Source organism: Maylandia zebra, linkage group LG23, assembly GCF_041146795.1.
Source record: "Maylandia zebra isolate NMK-2024a linkage group LG23, Mzebra_GT3a, whole genome shotgun sequence".
Classification (NCBI taxonomy): domain Eukaryota; kingdom Metazoa; phylum Chordata; class Actinopteri; order Cichliformes; family Cichlidae; genus Maylandia; species Maylandia zebra.
This window is the reverse complement of record NC_135188.1, coordinates 23,299,088-23,318,871: the sequence shown is the minus strand read 5'-3', so window position 1 is coordinate 23,318,871 and position 19,784 is coordinate 23,299,088. Positions and strand designations below refer to the sequence as shown.

Genomic DNA, 19,784 nt, shown 5'->3' with positions numbered 1-19,784 from the left:
GGAGGGGTCGGGGATTGGATGGGTTGTGGGGTTTGGGGGGGGGGGGGGGGGGGGCAGCGTTCTGCAGTGAGAATGTGCTCCCACTGAAGCGTAGAGAGACTGCAGCAGAGTGAACGAGCCTGTGCACCACCTGCAGTCGTGTGTGTGTGTGTGTGTGTGTGTGTGTGTGTGTGTGTGTGTGTGTGTGTGTGTGTGTGTGTGTGTACATATGAGAAAAGGGGGAGAGAAAAGGGAAATAATCACCCAAGACACAATGATTCAACACCCTTCTCCTCTCCTGTTCTCTCATCCTCCATCCTTTCTTCCTCCTCTCCTCCCTCCTTTGCTCCGTTCGACCCAGTTCTGCACACACACATGCACACACACACAAAACAATCATCACCCTGTGCCTGCTTTGTATCAGCCTTGCACCGTGACGGCTGCCGCGTGTCCCTTCATGTGTGTGTGTTTGTATATGCTGCGCACTCTCTGCTTTCCCTTTTTTTTATGTCATTCTCTTCCTTCCCCCGATGCCTCCCGTCCATCCATTTTGACTCCTCTGTTCACTCTCACGGTCCTTCCTGTCACTCCTCCACCTCTCGTAGCTATCACTAGTTGATGCGCACTTTCGTTCATACACGTGCACATTACCGCCTTCTCGGTCTCCTCACTGACTCTGGCGTCACCCCTGGAATATAAACACTGAATGAACACACTCAACAGAAAGCCTCTGTCTTATCGTTTTTTTTCCCTTTTTCTTCCCAGTCGTTTCTCCCTTTCTTCCTCCCCTCCTCACCTCCACCTCCTCCTCTTCCTCTTCACTCTTTTGCTCCCCTCCTCCCACTCTGACTGAGTAAGTGCTGCAGCATCGATGTATGTGTGAGAGAGCAGCACAGACCGAGAGAGGTGGACAAGTGTGTGTAAGCGGTGTGTGAGTGCGAACCACCGGGGGATCCTGAGCCTGGAGGGGAGCCTTGTAATGAGAGAGGGGGGCTCTTCTGCCCGTGGATGTATGCACCACCAGGACAGTGTTATTCGCAGGCGAGCGTATGTGTGTGCGTGTGAGAGACAAGTGAGTGTGGGCATGCCAGCAGCAGCGGCAGTGCGCGTGTATGTGTAACAGTGTCGTCGATCAGCGTCGGGCTCTTCGCGTTTTGCAGCCGGCGGTGCTCATCACACTTTGAGGACTGACTCATCTAGACCCGGCTTTGGAAAGCAGGAGAACAGAGGAGGAGTGAGAGTGGAGGTAGTCGTGGGAAAGACGGATGGATGGGAAGACAGGGACTCAGTTTTAGGCTTTTGAATGCTGTGGATCCCTCTAGACCATCTGAGGGTCTAGTCATTTTTGGGACGCCAGTAGCCCCAGTTATCTACCCCACCACCGCTGCCGCCACCACCACTTCCCTTTCAAATTGGAATTGCAGACACACAGCCAGACAGGTTTCCCGAAAACTGCCAAAGACCACCACAGAAGGAAAACGAAATCTCCCCCACCCCTAAACTACATCTGACTTGAAGGAACATTTTCACTTCGCACCTGCTCAACGGACTAGGACGAGAAGGTTTCGTGACTCTTTGTGATCTTTTTCCTCCTTGATATCATTGTTCTTTTTTTTGTGGGAGGTGGGCATAGTTGGGGGTTACAAGATCCTATTCCAGAGCTCTGAGGGGTGGGGGGTGGGGGGCTAGAGCGATAAGAGGCTGGCAGACAAGACGGGACAGACGCAGGCATGGCTCGCCTCAACTGGTGCCTGGCTGCCGTCATCAGCTGGGGCAAGTTCCTCTTCGCCTGCTTCTTTCCTCTGCGGGGGGCCAAACGAAACAAGGTAAGGCTTCATACAGTGAGAGAGAGAGAGAGAGAGAGAGAGAAGGATGCTGGGAATGGGAGACTGAGGAGGAATTCAGTGGACTTAGAGGACAAATTCTGCACATGTAGTCTTTTGTGGCTTGCTTCGACCTTTCTTCTGCAAAGATTGGCAACAAGAGTGTGTCTGAAATCCTCACGCTGCATGAAATATTCACAAGAACAGGCCTTCCTAAGAATCGCCACGCTCAGCTGTAGCATGCACACAGCTGGCTTTGGTTAAACCATCAAATGACGTAGCTGTGAAAATGAGCTTTTGATGACCGATCGTGGACCGCGGGCCTTGGAAGACCGGTTGGTGTGCCTCTCTCTAAGTGCTGTTTCAAGGTCAGTGTTACATCTCCAAGAGATCTCCAGGCAGGTGCTCCAGATAATAATGGTGGCGACAGAGATGGAATCACGGGCATCAGGTTGTGAATTTGCCTCTAGAACCAAGCACTTGGACCTCAGGGTTGATACGGGTCACCTTGCTTTTACAGCAGCAGAATGGTAATGCACCATTATTCAGTGGGGGTGAAAAAGCTCCTGATACACCCCCCACCCCCAATTCATCTAATGCTATTGCTTGCCATCCTGGAAAGGAGGTTGTACGCTTTCATCCATACGACATATTCCGATGGTCATGTGGAAGTTGGTGAATGAGATTGACCAAATGCACACTCAGTTTTATAAGCTGTAACTTCCTTTAGGACATAATCAATCATGTGTAACAACTCTCACATGTTTAAATAGCACTGTTTCCTCATGTCCACAGCCGCACACATGCGAAGACACCACACAAAATGCTTGGGGTGATCTTTTTTTTAAGGTCATTTTCTTTCCCTGATACTTTTTTAAACTGCATAGCAGTTGTCCTAAGGCTAGAAACAAATCAGCGTAACACACCGCATCCTCAGCAGTAAAATTATATGTCTCCTAGCCAGAATGTTCCCATAAGGAGAAGACACCTTTTGGAATTTTCACATGCCCTCGCATCCTTCGTTTCAGTCATCGTCTTTGGCCGAACGTGCACTGTGAAAGCGTTTGATCACAGACACACATCTCAGTCAGAGGGTTTTGCAGCTCGAGCGCTGCAGTGCTGCGCTCCTGTGAGAACATTTAGAGCAGCAGTGGCGTTCCACAGTCTGGTGACGGTGGGGTTTTTTGGTCCTGGTGACACCGTAGATTGCTGCAGCCTCCCATCTCTTGAAGCCCCAACACGTTCCCACCAGCGCCAATACCAGAAACAACCCCCCACCCCCACACCTCACTGCCGCAGCTCCTTATCTCTACACCCGCGCTTACTCCCCCCCACCAACCCCACCACCACCACCGTCGCACTCTCTTGTATGTGTGCGTAAATGTGTGTGAAGCTTGCTAGCGCTTCTACAATGAATCCCCCAATTCATGAGGTTTATTCAGACGCAGTTTTTGCTCAGTCCTGGCAGCACCAGCTGTGTCTTCATTGTAGAGTAAAAAACTGAATGTCTCTCAATCTCAGATCCACTCCATAAATACAATCTATAAATCGGTGAATGAAGATTTTTTTTTTTTTTGAATGACCCTAGCTTTTATTGGATGCAGTTCTTGTATCCGTACTGCAACAGGGGATAAATGCTTGTCATCAGGGATATGATTATGGATTCACTTTACATAATTAAACTATGTCATTCAAATCGTTTCAAGTAATTGAGCAATTAAGCAGAACTGTCTTCTGGACTCTGTAGCAGCGTCCTCTGTATAGACTTATTTCTAGAAACTTCTATCATTAATTGAAAAAGATGGGGAAGGTAGTTTTCACTTATTTTAAGAAAACAGGCTCCACAGCAACCAAATAAAGAAACAATTGAAGATATTGGGCTTTTTTGCATCCCTCATTGGTGAGCAGGTGTGACACAAGGAAGATGTAAGGAAGCTTTAAAGTCTCTGGGGTGGATTTGAATCATTCCTGCTGCAGCAGATATTTTGGGTGCATTTACAGTGTGAGCATGTACTACCTCTTCCTGCCCACCAACTAAGGACCATTATCTTAAAAAAATATGATTACATAATCAATGCATAAAAAATTACATAAATATTGTAGAACAAATCAGTGGCAACAGATATGAATTTAAGTCAGATATGACATGAAAGAAGGAGTTGGGTTGCAGAGTGGCTGGCAGAATCACAGCAACTGTGAGCAGGTGAAGCAGTGTGCCCTATGCCCCACTGGCAATAAGACAGCCAGTTGGGCATGTAGGAGGCTATAACCTAGGCTCACCTTGACATCTTGACAGGGCGTAACTTTGTTCAACATGTTTTACCTGGGAACACCTCCACCTTATCTGAACCTGTAGGCCATCTTGGACTTTTCTGAGCTGTGTTTGCATGTTCTCCTTCTTCCAGCTTGTGTTTCACACAGGTAATTTAGTCCAAGTGTGCTAAATTGGCTGTAGATGTGGTTTGTATTATCCCAGTGTTGTCTCATCTTCTGCAGTCAGCATTCACATTCAGTGAGTTGTTACTTCTGCTGCTGCCGCTCTGCCACTCCAGCTGCAGCACTAGAGCTGGTCATGTGACTGACTGGGAGGTGAAAGTGGAGAGGTATGGCTATGTGCGCCTTACCCCCGAGGGCTGATGTGAGGTTTTCAGTTTCCATGGTAACCCGGCTCACACGGTCGCCGTGGATTGGGGCTGGGTTACTACAGGAGATGCAGCTGGGGATACTGCGGGTTTGTGCGTTTGTGACTGTGAACGTACGATGAAAGAAAGACTCGGGAGAGTGAGGGAAGCTGTGCTGGTCGTATGTGTTACTATGTTTTGTGTTACGCAGCTCCCTCTCATTCACACATATATCCCTTTCTTTCTTTTTTCATTGACTAAACGATGTCTCACTTTCCTAATACCCCATCGTCTTTTCCTCTCTTCCTCCTTTTATTTTCTTTCTTTATGTCCTTCTCCAGTCTCCCATCTCCTTCCTCCTATTTCATCTAGCTATCTTTCTTTTTGCTGCCTCTTCCTTTCCTTCCGTATTCTAAGATTCATCCTTGCATTTTCCTTCCTGTTGATTCTTCTGTCATCTCCTTTTGTCCTCGTCTTCTCCGTCTTTTATTCTCGCCTCTGTTTACGCCTGTGTCCACTTGTATTTATCTCCTCCACCTTCTCCCCCTCCTGTCCTGTATATTTTATTTACTTCCCTTCGAATATGTTTAACTCAAGTCAGCCTGAGCTGTAAATTCACATCAGTCTGTCAGCTCTCTGGGCTCTGCCTCAGTAGGATATGCACAAAAACCTAATTCATTGCTTGTTGCATTTACCACATGCTCCTAAGTTCCACAGCAAACAAACAAAAAAAATGTTGGCCAGCCTTGGTGAACAGCGCACAGGTACCGCACCCAGGGAATTGCAGGCTTTTGCCCTGAATGGCTCTCTGTATTCTGGGGCATTCAACGTGATGGATGCTTTGTTATTCTAGCATTAAAGCTTTAATGTGATGGATTCTCCAGCGACAGAAGAAGAGACTCCAGAGGAGTGTGGAATTCATATCTTTGACTTTTTTCTCTCTCTCTTCTCTCCTTTCCCTTTTGAATTTTTTTTTTGTCATCCGTTTGTTTACATTAGTGGAGCTAGTGATCAAATGTCACCATCATCAGTGAAAATACACATAAATCGGAGTTCCTACAACCTTTAAAAAGGTACAGTGGTACACTAATGCCTTTAGTGTAGTTTTTTAAAGGGAATTTTACTGTCCCATGGCCTAAATCTGCTTTTCCATGGGTGCAATTCAGTGGGAAACAATGTGTGTGTGCGCATGCTTGTGTGCTGCCTGCCCGTCTGCCTGTTTCAAAGAGCTCCGGCATGTTGCAGTGGGAATAAGGGAATAAGAACCTGACCTAACTGTGCAAAAATGTTGTACTGAGAAAATCCAGCACTCCCAGTAGCGGAGCCAAAATCAATGTGCTTCGCAGGTAGTAAAGTATCACTTAAATGGCTACTCTGGCTCCATCAGAGGAGAAAGGAACAACATGAGATGCATGTGTGAGCCCCAAAATTTAAGAAATGCTTTCTGGTGCTCTTATGAGTGTGTCTCAAGGTTGGTTGAAGGCCACTAGAGGCTGCTAGCAACCCAGTTTAGACCAGTCAGCTGGAGGGAAGTGGAAGTTGTCTTGTATCAAACGCAGACACTGAAATCAATTTTTAAAAAAGGAGTTCAGGACAGCCATAGAACACCCTGCAGTATTTCCCCCATGTGTCCTGTTTGCTGACATTATGTTAATAAAATACTTGCAAAGGCAGACCCACACATAAACCCACACACACACGGATTATGTGTCAGGTTAGCCTATGGATTGAGGTAACTGTTACAGTGTAAGTGATGGAGAGCAGCAGGGATCAATAGAGGGTGTTTTCTCAAAATGAATTGGCTCTTAGCCCTTTATGGATCTGACTGTGGAGTGATGTAATGCACCTCCACTGCTGATTTAATGTGGATCCAGTGCTGCGGTTTGCATACACATACATGTAGCAACCCCCTTGTCATGCGCTGTGCAATGTTTACATTCATGCAGATAGAAATGTGTGGCATAAGTGGGGGCGGTTGTAATGGGAAGATGGAAAGCCTGCACAATTTGTTAGATATGTAGTATTTAAACAACCAAAGTACTTCCACCAAAATTTGCTATTCAAATTTTGTGTTTATGGGGGGCAGCCAATCCGAGTAAAGTGGTGCTCAAAGGCGGGGTAAATGAAGCAACAAACATTAGTTTCAGACCAGGGCCTAGCATGTTCGAAAAGTTTTCATAGGATGTACACTTCCACTGTAAGAAAATGGAGCTAATTCCCTATAACAAGCAAATTGTCACAACAACAATGACGATATGTATATATATATATTTGTATGAGCAAGTATGTGCTCGAAACTCTGTATGGATACTTGGGGCTAAATGCCAAGGTCACAGTCATGTAAAGCACACCACCACTGGACCCTAGAGCAGCGGAGACTTGTTCTCTGGAGTGACAAATCACACTTCTCTATCTACAGGAGTCTGGGTTTGGCAGTTGCCAGGACAACGGTAGTTGTCAGACGAACTCTTAATGCTTTAGCATGCCAAGATTTTTTGGACACTTTCATGCTTCTAACTTTGTGGAAACAGTTTGGGGATTGTCCCTTCCTTGACTGGCCTGAACAAAGTTCTGACCTCAACACGACAGAACACCTTTGGGATGAATTAGAGCGGAGACTGTAGGCCAAGCCTTCTCGTCCAACATCAGTGCTTGACCACCCAAAAGCACTTCTGGAAGAATGGGCAGAAATCCCCATAAACACTCCTAAACCTGCGGAAAGCCTTCCCCAAAGAGTTGAACCTGTTATGGCTGCAAAGGGTGATCTGACTTCATGGGATGTCACTCAAGTTTATATGTGTGTGAAGGCAAACTAGTGAATACTTTTGGTATGCTACACCAGGTCAACTAGACTGGCAATTTTAGGACCTTATTACAAGGATATATTAAATTATATATATTTAAGAAAAATCACTGCATTGAAAAGTCTCTTTTAAATACGGTACTATTAAACACTTTTATTGGAATACATGTTAAAAATAGACAAGAACAGACAAGACGAGAAGGGTCTTAAGGGGAAGTGAATTTCTGGTGTCATACTAGTTTGGGCATCGCTCCCTTAGCTGCATTAATTATGACCATTTGTGGGTTTTTTTTCAATGTTTCTTCCATAACTGAACCCAGCTTTGTGGGGAAAATTGCTAGCCTAGCACTTTTGGGGCATCGGAACGAGGCTTAATACTAATTTTGCCACATGTTAACTATTGGGAGCATATGTGCACCTCGGCTCCTGAAGGACGTACGCATGAGGTTGCATGTGCAGCGACAGAAGCGGGTACCTGCTTTTTTTTTTTTTTCCATGTAAGCTGTTTGCCTGGCCTCCCTCAGCTGTGTCATGACAGCCGGTGAGTCCTGCAGTTATTTTGGAGTAGAGAGCGAGAGGATCTGGAAACAGGAAAGGGGGTTGCCGATGAAAAATTGAAGTGACATTAGCGCAGACATGAGCGAGCATGCTTGCAGAAGAAGAGAGGTGGAGGGGGAAGAGAGGTGAGGTATGCCATGTAAGGAAGCTGAAGGAGGGTGGAGGGTGGTCAATGAATAGAGTGTATATGTGTGTGGAGAGGAGGGAAAGGAGGGGTTAACAAGGATCATTTGAGGAGAAGGGAGTTTTGGAAGGGAGAGGGAAAAAAATGAAGACTCACCTCCCCCTTTGCTCCACGGAATAACGTTACCACACTTCAAGAAGGCAGGAGTGAGTGAGAAGGAGCAGGGATAGAAGCAAGAGAGGGAGGGAGCTCACATGAGAGAGACAGACTTAAGGCCATCAGAGTGAGAAAAACGAGAGCAGGGTTTGCTTCCCCGCCCTCGGTGCACCTCGCACTTCTGGCATGGATTTATGCGGCCTGTGTGGAACTGCCGGGAATTTCTGGGAATACTGTGGATTTCAGCTGTGAGGCTGGGGAGCCCCCTCGAGTGGCATCTTTTTCGCAGGATGCCCTCCGTGTCTCTGCCGATGCCCTCTGCTCTGGCAGGGAGGGCCAGGACCTGGGTTTGCCTCTCCTGCATGTTTTGGGTAAGAGATTGGAGAAGGGCATGCGTGCAGGTCTCAGGCGTCAATCTTTCTGTAAGCAACAAAAGAGATGTGATATTTGGCAGAGGTGGTTCCAAACGTGAAGTTTTACTTATCTTTTTTTTTTTTTAACATGCTCTGTGACCTTTCTAGATGTTGTCATGTGGGTGGTTGTGTTTACATGTGGTGGGTGAAGGTGTGGACAGTTCAGCTCAGCTGCTTCCTCTGTTTTATGTGTTTAACATAGCTGGAAGTTGGAAGGTGACTGCTCCAAAATTTAAAGGTCTAATGGCCCTTTAATCCACCCTGAATGTTAGATCCCTCCTCTAGCGTCTTTTATATTTTTTGGTTACTAAAGGTCAAGCTCATCCCATCGGATAGCTGCACGGCAGTCAAACCCACAGCAGTCCGCTTTATGCTGTGATGCATTCAGGGATAATCTAGTTGACTGCTCAGTGGCGACTTACATCGCCATGTTCTTGCGCCGAGTCCACGCGGCCTCGGCATTAGAGCTATTTCTGGGTTCTCCTGTATAATTTAATCTGCTGCTGCTCACTTCTTCTCCTATCATGGACTGACTGAGTGTGTCAGGAACCAGGGGCAGAAACCAAAATACCAACAAAACAGAAAAGAAATTAAGCAAAAGTTGGGCAGGCCAATCCCTGATGTGGGGGAACATTAGAAACAAGAATTTCTCTCTTGCATAGTTGCATAAAATCAGATTAGATTCAAACAGTTCTTCCTAAACATGTGAAATGTGGCGTTTTTGAAATGACAGCTTTTCCATGTTGATATATTGACACATCAGATGCTTAAGCTTTTTACAAACCTAGCTGCAGCACCACCTTTATTGGAGAAGGAGATGAATTTCTTGCTTTTTGGGGGTGTTTGTGTAATGTATACACACTGCTCAATGATTGCACCCAAGTGTTAAATGAGGCATCTGCCCTACTTTTCTGTAGCTTGCAGCAGAGCAGAGAGCCATTTAGATGCAAGGGGAAAGAGGCAGAGCGGAGGAAAAGCTCCCACACACTCAAAGTGAGGCATTGAGTTGTCCAGATGCAAAGCTTCCAATTCCAATATTATCACATCCACAAAAGGAGACGAGGGCTGAAAAGGGAAGGAGAAGGAAACGGAGATGAATGTCGTGAGGCGTGACGTTAGCAGAGGGAGGAAAGAGGAGTAACGAGCAGAAGCTGAGTGACGTGCAAGAAGCAGGTTCTAAGAAAGCTCCTCAAATACACGCTATTAATAATTTATCAGCCCCACGCACACAGGGAGAATATTAGATTTGACATCCTGACAGAAACAGCCACAAATGCGGGCTAGTTCCTATAGGACTGGCCAAACACTTCTGTGAGCTCATTACTGCTCCACAATATGCTAAGGAACCCTGCTAAGAATAACAACAACTGTTATTTGACACAGCAGCCGGCGGTATATTTTTCAACAAATTTGCAGAAGAATTTCCTGCCCGTGTTTATCAGAGTGCAACCAGGGTGCCCCAGGGTTTATGGACAAGCTACTTTGCACTGTTGCACATTGGACTGTAGACCGCCACTCTCTGCTTCATCCTTTGTCTTTGCTAACACTTACAGTGTCTTTACTAAGCAACATCTTGGTATTGCTTTTTCATAGTGTAGTCACTTTGGAGCCAAAGACCAGTGGTTCCAAACCTTTTCATACAATACACCCAATCAGAAAGACTAAAAAACCCTTTCTTAATAACATCTTACTTACTTTTACCTGGAGCTGAACAACTTTCAACTTATTATGTATGAATTATACTCACTTATCAACTAAAAGCTTACCTTTTCATCCACTCACCCACTACTTGTAACTACTGTAACATTTAACAGCGATTAATGTCATTACACCTAGTGGCCCATTTGAGCCATTATGTTTGTTCTTGCTAAACTGGAAGTAGCTACGGTGCTGTCATCCATTGCTTTGTGAAGTCCTGTTTTGAAGATGACCATTTTGACTGTAGCCATCTTGGTGTGTTGATGAAAGACGTAATGAGAGGGATGAAGCTGACAGTATAACTGCCTCCTTGGTGAAAGACAAAATTACCAAACAATGACATGATGAATAATTCAGTAGCACTCTAAATTAGTGACTGAGCTCATAAATACATGTAAGGAAAGTAATTAGAGAGATCAAGTTTATTAAGGACTTTCGTGTCATAGACTTTCATAGAGGTTTTTCATGTGAAGTCAACTGCACATTGCTCAAGAGTTGCCCTCCAACCTAATGTGATACAACCACCAGTTGTGAAGCAAAGACGACTATTCCCAGACTGGTTGGTGAGAGTTCCTGAAGGTTCCTACCTGTTGCCAAGTGAAATCAGTCTCACATAGGGTGGTGCACCTAAAGCCTCCTCCTATGTCACAAATCAGAATTGAACAATGTTCATCGTCGAAGTAAAATCTGTTCCTCACTGGTATAGCTAGGGATGGGTATTGATAAGATTTTCATGATTCCGATTCCATTTTCGATTCTGTTTGACGATTCGATTCTTTATCGATTCTCTTATCGATTCTTTTTTTAAAAAAAGGAGAACACTAAGGTCGATTAGCTTAGAACTTTGATCTTCTCTTTGAACAAGATAGAAATTTAGGAGTAACATGGCCTTACAAACCCAACAGTGAGATCTTAAGGGATCCACAGCCTATGGCTCTTCAATGGGGTGTCACAGGGTCCCCGGGGAAAAAAATTATAAATGTAAAATAATAAAATAAATATTCTTCTGTAGCAATAACAAAGTATAACACACAAGAATATCCAGTAATGTCCCTGCCTACAATTAAACACATTCACTTACCGAAAATCGAGGGCATCTGCTGTGGCAAATGGGTGCAAACCTTTTACCACAACCTTAGTCACTGCTCGGTGACATTCGTCTATCCTGGCCTGAAAGGAGACGCTACCGGTAGACTGCAGCGAGAACTGCCAGCGAGCGCCAGCCAGACTCTGTCTGTCTCTCTCATCATGGTCACCTAAATGCACAGTAATGGCAGGTTTTGTAATAAGGCAGATCGCGCTAATATAATATGCACTGTTAGTTAATGCACTGCCGCATTAACGGGAGAGGACGTGCAAACGTTACCGCTGCTGCTGGGTTGAGATTCACGAGTGGAACTAAAAACACGACATTAGTTTAAGGTCATCGTGTGTTTTGTGAGCAAATGCTTTTGCATATTCGTAGTGTTTCCTCCCTTAAATGAAATATCTACTTTGCAAGTATTGCAAGTTGCCGTTCTCGTAAAGTATAACCAAACTTTTGAGCGTTTGAGCCGCTTAGGCACCGTGTTTCCTGCCAGGTAAATGATGCTCCGCAACGTGGTGACGTCATTCGGGGCGACTAGAATCGATAAGGGAATCGTTTGCAAAAATGGCAAACAATTCCAAGGAATTGAAACAATGGGAACCGGTTCTCAACAAGAACCGGGTTTCGATACCCATCCCTAGGTATAGCTGACATGTTTTGAAAGCCACAACTTTTACTTTGAAGACTAATGATGGTCCCTGTTTCTGGTTTGTGTCACATTTTTCAAAGTTTCACTACTATGGACAACCACAGCAATCTACTAGCCAACAAAGAAATCACGTAGAGATATTTGCCAACCAGTCAGGGAATACACATTTTTCCAAAGCAATGAGTGGTTGTCAGGGAGTAACAAAGTGGTCTGTAGGCCTGTGGGCCTTATTCACTTTACCCTGCATCGTTGCCACCATGATTGTCACGCTAGTGGTGGACAGGTTGAAGGTGGCTAGCGGTCATGCAATTAGCTGTAACTATTAACTCCCCAAAGTTTTGGGGACTGATTATGTCTCTCTGTTTGTACCTGATCGTACTTTTTGCACAGTGATGCAAATGGTAGCCACCTCCACGTGTTTTTCCGCTGCACATTCAAAGTGTAAGTTTTGCGGTCCTCTAGTGGGCCGTACAAAAATATTGAGGGTTGTAAAAAAAAAAAAATGCTTTAAAATATTTACAATACAAGCACAGTATCAGAAAGAAGATATTATTTATATATTGTGTATTGTGTTTTTTCTTTTTCATATTTTCATTTCTTTCTTTCGTTTTTTTGTTGACTGCTACTAAAAATTGTGATTGCAAATTTTACAGAGTACTTTGTAACACATCACATAGCAAACCTTCCATGATTTAAGCACTGCTCAATTTCATTCTGTGTTGTAGTCCAGTACATGGCAGCTGATACACTATAAGGAAAGATGTATGGTAGATCCATCATGCCTCCAGTTGTCTAACAGAGTCCTTTATTGACTGAACAGAATCCCCAGTGAGCTCTGAAAATCAATCCGGCTTTGATTGGACCGTTACTGCCTGCCACGCCTCTGTGTGTGTCACCTCTGTATTGTGTGTGTGTGTGTGTATGTGTGTGGCCTGGTTGTAATAACAGTGTGTCTACTATCCCTGCTTAGTAATTAACATGTGTTGAGTGAGGAGATTCTTGAGAGATTAATCTCTTTCAGCGTCTGTATGTGTGGTATCTAATTCCCCACAGCATAATGTTTAGCCCTTTTATATATACAAGTCCAGAAAAAAACAGGTCAAGCTTGAATAAGGTTTTTAGTCAGACACCAATCTAATAGTTTAAGATTTTTGAAAAAGAGCAACAATGCATTGTGTCTATTGTATAATAAAGACTGTTTCATTGATTATATGAGAATGAAAACTATTACAGTAAACATGAAATACTTTAATAAACCATCAAAAACCATCCTAACAATCCGCTTAATTAAACATAAGTTTGTATGCAGCCATCTCGGCTGGGGCAGCATAAGCCAGAGTTCTCCAACTGTTGATACCAAACCTGGATGGGTGGGTTGCATCAAGAAAGGCATCCAGGGAAAAAAAATCTGTCCCTAATGAAACATTCCAATCATCAAGAGAGTCCTGGATTAAGTAAAACCATCTGGCTAACAGGAAGCCAGTGAAAACTGTGCTACCTTGGCTGAAGACATTTGACCTTTGAAAGTGCTGAGGGAGAAATATGGGGAATGTCAACGGGAGCTTCAGTTTGTCTTTGTGGATCTAGAGAAAACATATTATAGGGTGGCAAAAGAGGAACTGTGGTACTGCATGAGGAAGTTGGGATTGTCAGAGAAGTAAGTGAGGGTGGTGAAGGACATGTATGAGGACAGTGAGAAAGTGGTGAGCTCTGTGGTAGGAGTAACAGATAGATTAATGGGGTTACATCAGGGATCGGCTCTGAGCCCTTATTGTTTGCAGTGATGTTGGACGGGTTGACCAATGAGGTCAGGCAGGAGTCTCGTTGGACTGTGATGTTTGCAGACGACATTGTGATCTGTAGTGAGAGTAGGAAACAGGCGGAAGAGAGCCTGGAAAGGTGGAGCTTTGCTCTGCAGAGAAGAAGAATAAAAGACAGTACAATATGTGGAAATGAGAGGGAGACAGGTCTAACAAGGAGCAGAGGTAGTTAAGGTAGATGAGTTTAATATCGATGATCAACCATTCAATGAAACAGACAGAGAGTTGAAGAAGAGAGTGAAGCAGAGATAGGGTGGACTTGCCCTCCTTGAGGAACCAAGACATGCAGAGGGTTGGTGTGGCAAAGGAAGCTCCAAGGGTTAGGATGAGATGGAGGCAGATAATCTACTCCTAAAGAGAGCAGCTAAAAGATGAAGAATTGTCCTATTTAAAGGGCTTTTCTGTGACTTCATCACCTGCTGTATTATTTGAAGTCATTTCCAAACTCCATTGCTTAAGATCAATGAAAACGTTCCACATGGTTGTGATATTTGCTGTTTTGATGTCGATACCCACCTCCAAATGACATGAAACTGCACTCAGACCTAGTTTTGGTTTAACAGTCTCCAAAGGGACCCCATGTCCTGTTCAGCTGCCACACGGGCTGACTGTCCTCAGCCAGAAATCCCTCCAACCAACTCTCATCGGAGTTTTCTCCATGCTCTCGTTTTCTAACCAGTGCATTTCCACTTGTGTGCGTCTGTGTATGTATATATGCATCGAGGCGTGCGATACTGTATCTTCAAGACTCAGACTGTCCTCAGAGAGTGTAGCTGTCACTCTGGCTAAACAATTCTCTGTGTATCTGTGACCAGGTGATTTATATCCAATGTGACTGGTTGCCTTCCTCCAGGCCCTTGGGCTATCACCAGCTAGCCCTTGACCCAGCTTCAGCACACTTCCCCTGGGTACTGTGCACTACTCTGCCCCCGCTTCTCATCCCTGAGTCTGAATGTCTGCCTGTAAAGTTTAATGGATTCTGGCTGGGATGTTGCAGATCAGTATGTGGATCATTCAAACATCAAAAAGTGTTAAAGGTTATAGGTGGCCATTTGGGAATAAAGATGTAGAAATAGATGAATTAATAAAAGTACTGTATGACAAAAAAGACAGCAAATCAAGCGTGTCTTCCATGTAGCATTTTCATGATGAGTCAGTAGTGAAAACCAGCAAATCCAATGAATTAAATATTTCATAATTAAATAAAAAGAATATCCTAATTCTTTTTTTAAAATAATTGGTTAAAGTGGTCGATATAACATTAGCTAATCATTGCTGCATCGATTGTGAACATCTGGATGGATACCAGTGTTTTCCTACAAAACTATACTAAAACTTTCTTCCTTTGTGAGGGAAACAAAGAAATCTTTAATCTAAAACTAATCTAAAAAATAAGTGACCCACCTTAAACCAGAGTCATGATAAACAATATATATGCGTTTTTTTTTCCTGAGTGGTTTCATCACGTTTACTGTCTAAGGACAGCAAGCTGTGCAGAACTGATGTAACACAGCTACCATATCCACATGGTTAAATGCTGTTTCACTCGCTGGGCCCACGTCCTCATTTGAGGTTTGACAGTGTTTTAGTAGATAAAGGTGAATGGCTTGGAGATGAATTGAGCTGCAGTTTGGGGAAGGCCTCAAAGGGGACTGGCGGCGGCTCCCAAGCCTAGCAGATCCCCGTGTACTAAATAGAAGTGAAGAAGTTAAAGAATTGAAAAGGGGAGGGAGGGTGGGCCACGTAATCTGGGGGATAATATATAGATGAGAACCGGAAGGAGTGTGTTTGGAGGCGTGGTCCTGCTTCTGAAATTCAGGTACTTTATTTCCAATTCACTTGCTAATATTCAACATCCAAAAGCAATATGTGATTAACATATATTGATTCTGTAGATGTTAAAAATAAATCAATAAAAAGTAATAATAAAGATGCAAATTCCCCATCACCCCACATTCCAACATTCTCTAAGTGAATCAAGTAATATCCCCAACACCATTACACCACCAACAACAATATGAATTGCTGATCCAAGGGATTTATCCATGCTTTCATGCTGCTAACACCAAATTCTGACACTACCAGCTGACGGTTGCAGAAATAATTGAGATTAATTAGACCAGGCGATGATTTCTCAATGTTCTGTTGTCCAATTTTGGTAAGCCAATAACTCAGATTCCTGTTCTTGGCTGACAGGAGTGGCACCCAGTGTGGTCTTCTGCTGCCTATCTGCTTCAAGGACTATTGTGTTGTGCATTCAGAGATGCTCTTCTGCATACCTATATGAGTGGATGTTTGGATAACTGTTACCTTCCTATCAGCTCGAAGCAGTCTGTGCATTCTCTCTTTTTTGAGTTGCTACTGTAGACATTGGTGTTTACGGGCAGTTGAACAGGTATACCTGATGAAGTTGGTGATGGGTATACACGACAAACAAAATCAGCAAACACTCACATTTGCTGAGATGAAAATAATATATGTATTTTTTTGATATAACTGCAACAGTCAATAGCTTAAACTGCTAAAGCTACTGCTAGTTGACTAATAAATTAATCAGACATTAATAGCATCTATAAGTAGTAGAAGTAGCAGAAAGCTGCAAATTGAAGGTATATGAAAGAGAGCATCTTCAATAACATGCACAAAGTTGTAATGCGCATTTCCACATTTACATTTCAAAGCTGCATCCTTGTTGTGTTCTTGTCCTGTACTCGCTATGATTACGTGTTTGTTTGCTTTTTAATCCCCAGAGATGGACTCAAAGAGAGGAGAGCTCATTAGCAAACATGGATTCTAAGTTCATTAGCAGCTGACTAATGATTATAAGCAGCTGAGACTTCATGATCACAGCCCAATGATCTTTGTGTCTCTCAGTCTGCCCCTTGTATTGATTGTATCGCGAGCTCGTGGAAACAGTATTCGCCCACAGGTTCACGCACAGATATACATGTTTCTAGGCTGCACACACATAAGCAGTGAGGAGAACGGAGACACATACCCACACACACACACAAGTGTTCCTCAACTTGCTGATGCTTGATGTTGGGATATACTACAATCTGGCAACTGGCCCACAGTGTCAGTGAGTCCGCTGGGGTTGTTGGCTTCAGCAGTATAAATAAAATATCTTGAACTCCTGTCTTTTGTGTGTTCTTTTACATTGATTCATATGCCCACAGTGTATAGAGGTAGACAGGAAAGGATATATTTTGTCTGGTTTTGTTCTTAAAGTGTTGTTTGAGTAAACTATGTCTGTAGATTGTAACAGTCTCTGATTATGGGCACTTCTTTCCTGGCAATCACTAATGTAGCCATAATCACAGTGAAGAAGGCCCCTTGGGGGTTATAACCAGAATAATGACTATCCTGATAAGGCATTTCACGCTCCCTTCTGTTATTTACTATAAAAGGAAATGTTCATAAATGTTGGGGCACGGCACAACATCAAACTGACAAGGATCATGTTGGGAAACCTTAGTTTTGTGCTGCCTAAAGCTGGTGAAAGAAGCAGAGCAAAGCTTCTTGAGGACTGATGATAGCCAAAGTGCTAATTTCAGCTGTTTGATATGCCATCTGTGTGTCTGAGATTGCAGTTTCAGAGAGAGTTCGAGAGCGGAGGCTGGCAGCAGGAGCAGAGTTTACAGTGAGGTGATGCAGAGTTTAAATGTGAACAAAGTCTGACGCTGACAGAAATATTCAAAAGGATTCATGGCTCACCAAAGTTGGACAAAAGGAAATTGGAAAAATCTTGCCTGGTTTGAGGAGGTTCGATTTCTGATTGATATCAGACATCAGATAGTAGGGTCTGAATTCGGAACAAACAACATGAAATCATGTTTCCATCCTGGCTTGTGTCAGCGGCTCAGCCTGGTGGTGTAATGGTGTGAGAGATATTTCCTTGGCACATTTTGGGCTCCTTAGTTCCAACTGAGCATTGTTTATGACCTTTATGGCCAGGATAATACAGTGTACCATCTTCTGATGGGTGCTTCCAACAGAATAACCATGTCTCAAAACTGGTTACTTGAACTTGAAGATGTTTTCACTGTTCTCAAATGCCCTTCACCAGATCTCAGTCCAACAGAACACCTTTGGGACGTGGAGGAACAGGAGATTCACATCATGGATGTACAACTGCGAAATCTACAGCAACTGCATGATGCTGTCATGTGAATATGGAGCAAAATCTCTAAGGAGTGTTTCCATCCCCTTGTCAAATCTAAGCTATGAAGAATTACACTAATAATTACACAAAAGGTGCTGTTTAGCTGAGTCTTAGGAAATAGGAATTTGACTCATACTATGGCCTAAAACTCACAATATCTCACCTGGTACTCTGATGATGGTGACAACTGTTTCTTCTACCTCTTAGGAGAGTGTCACTTTTATGAAACTGCTATGATAAATTGCTGCAGGGCTCTTTAAACAAAAAACAGTGAACAACTAGTCTTTGAGATAAAATGTAGAGTCAGCGGTTTGTTCACACAGTCTCAAAAACAGCAATGTAGAAAAATGTCTGAAATGAAGACCGCAAAAGTGCAAGTGGTTTGCGTCTGTATGATTGGAAAAAAACTGACTAGTTAACATTACATAAAGATCTTAGGTTGGGTTAAAATACACAATTTTATGTTAGAAAGCCGCAAGTACTACCTGTTCTACACACAACAACACCTGAATGTATTTTACATGCAAAAACTCAAGTAATACTTTAGTACCGGTATTTGACTTGCGTAGTGTACTTAAGTACTTAAGTCACATGTTACATGCAGCAGAGTACAAGTATATTTAAAGTATGAAAGCATCAGATAAACAAACGTAAGACTCTGAATTCCGTGAAAATGATCACAAATAGCGTATAGAAGTGTTTCCTGCTCTTCACTCAGATTCTGGTAAAGACATCAGCTTCAGTAAAGAGTTATTGAACAATCCATTGCACCACCATAGCTTTCATGTGTTTAGGAAAACTTTTTTTCTACAATAAGTAATTGCTCAAACCATGTAAATGCTGTCACAGACTCTTATATACAAACATTACAAATGTCATCCTGGTTCTGTAGTTTCTTTTTATGTTTCTCCGTCTTGTTTGCTCCCGCTCTATGTCTCACAAAGGCGCCCATTGTTCCTGACCGAATTTCAATTTGGTTGAAATTGAAAGCAGGTGTGGCTCTGCTTTTTCATCTTGTGGGGGGTGCTGGGCTTTTCTATTTCTGTGGGCCTGTTCCTCATGCTCGTTTCATTGAATCATTGACTGGTTGGTAACCCCCCTCCCCCCACAGTTTGTTTTTTTTTTTTTTTTTTTTTACATATTGAGTCATTTGCTCCATCTGTCCGACTCATCTATCAGCCAGGTAGTCACTCATTCGGAAAATCATGTCTCATTTCTGTCTCACATGGCATTGCTGATAAGCATTCTGCACATTTTGTTAAATATGATGCAGAAAACCCCTAACCTTCGGGTAAAAATGTCTCCAGCTAGTAACTTTAATTTCTAAATGATTGTATTTACTTCACTATTGTCTCTTGGAGATGTTTATTGCGCATAGGGGGACACTTGCTGAAAAATTAATTAGCTCCAGGATTTGTGTCAAATTACGTCATTATCCAGGATAATACTGCACATCTTTGTTCCTTCCTCCAACCATTCTTTCAATTCATGCAGAAAGACTTTCCTCTGACTGTGCTATAAGTGGAACCATATGTGGAGGTCTGCATGAATATGGGAATGAAGCTGGATGTGGGGACATTTATGTTCCTATATATATGTGTGTGTGTATGAGAGAGAGATTCCAGATTTGAACATCCGGGATTTATGCGAAAAGGGTGCCTTCTGAGCTGCCAGATGTAGCAGCTCAAAAGGCACCTTGCATAAACAGGATGTGTCGACTACAAACACGTACCCTTACACTGAGGCTTTCTTCTCTTGACAAATATTGGTATAAATATGTGTAGGCTCTCTGTAAAGGGCTTCTTGAGTTTGGTGCCATACTTTATTCAGACAGAACTGGTGACCATAGATGGGCTATAGATGGCCATATGTTTCATTTTCTTATATC

At 43.4% G+C, this 19,784-nt stretch overlaps 1 protein-coding gene across 5 annotated transcripts in view; it reads left to right on the top strand.

Annotated features, from left to right (window-relative positions):
• Window positions 1-839: 839 nt before the first annotated feature.
• The window catches only part of tns1a (tensin 1a), a 126,967-nt gene continuing 108,022 nt past the window's right edge, over window positions 840-19,784 (top strand). For 2 of the 5 annotated variants that reach the window (XM_024798862.2, XM_024798861.2), the window contains exon 1: window positions 8,080-8,435. In XM_024798862.2, the coding sequence (XP_024654630.2) occupies window positions 8,259-8,435 (177 nt within the window). In that variant the 5' untranslated portion in view covers window positions 8,080-8,258. Of the gene's footprint in view, window positions 1,806-8,079; window positions 8,436-19,784 lie in introns of those variants that run through there. The other 3 variants (XM_024798866.2, XM_024798863.2, XM_024798865.2) reach the window with 2 other exon arrangements.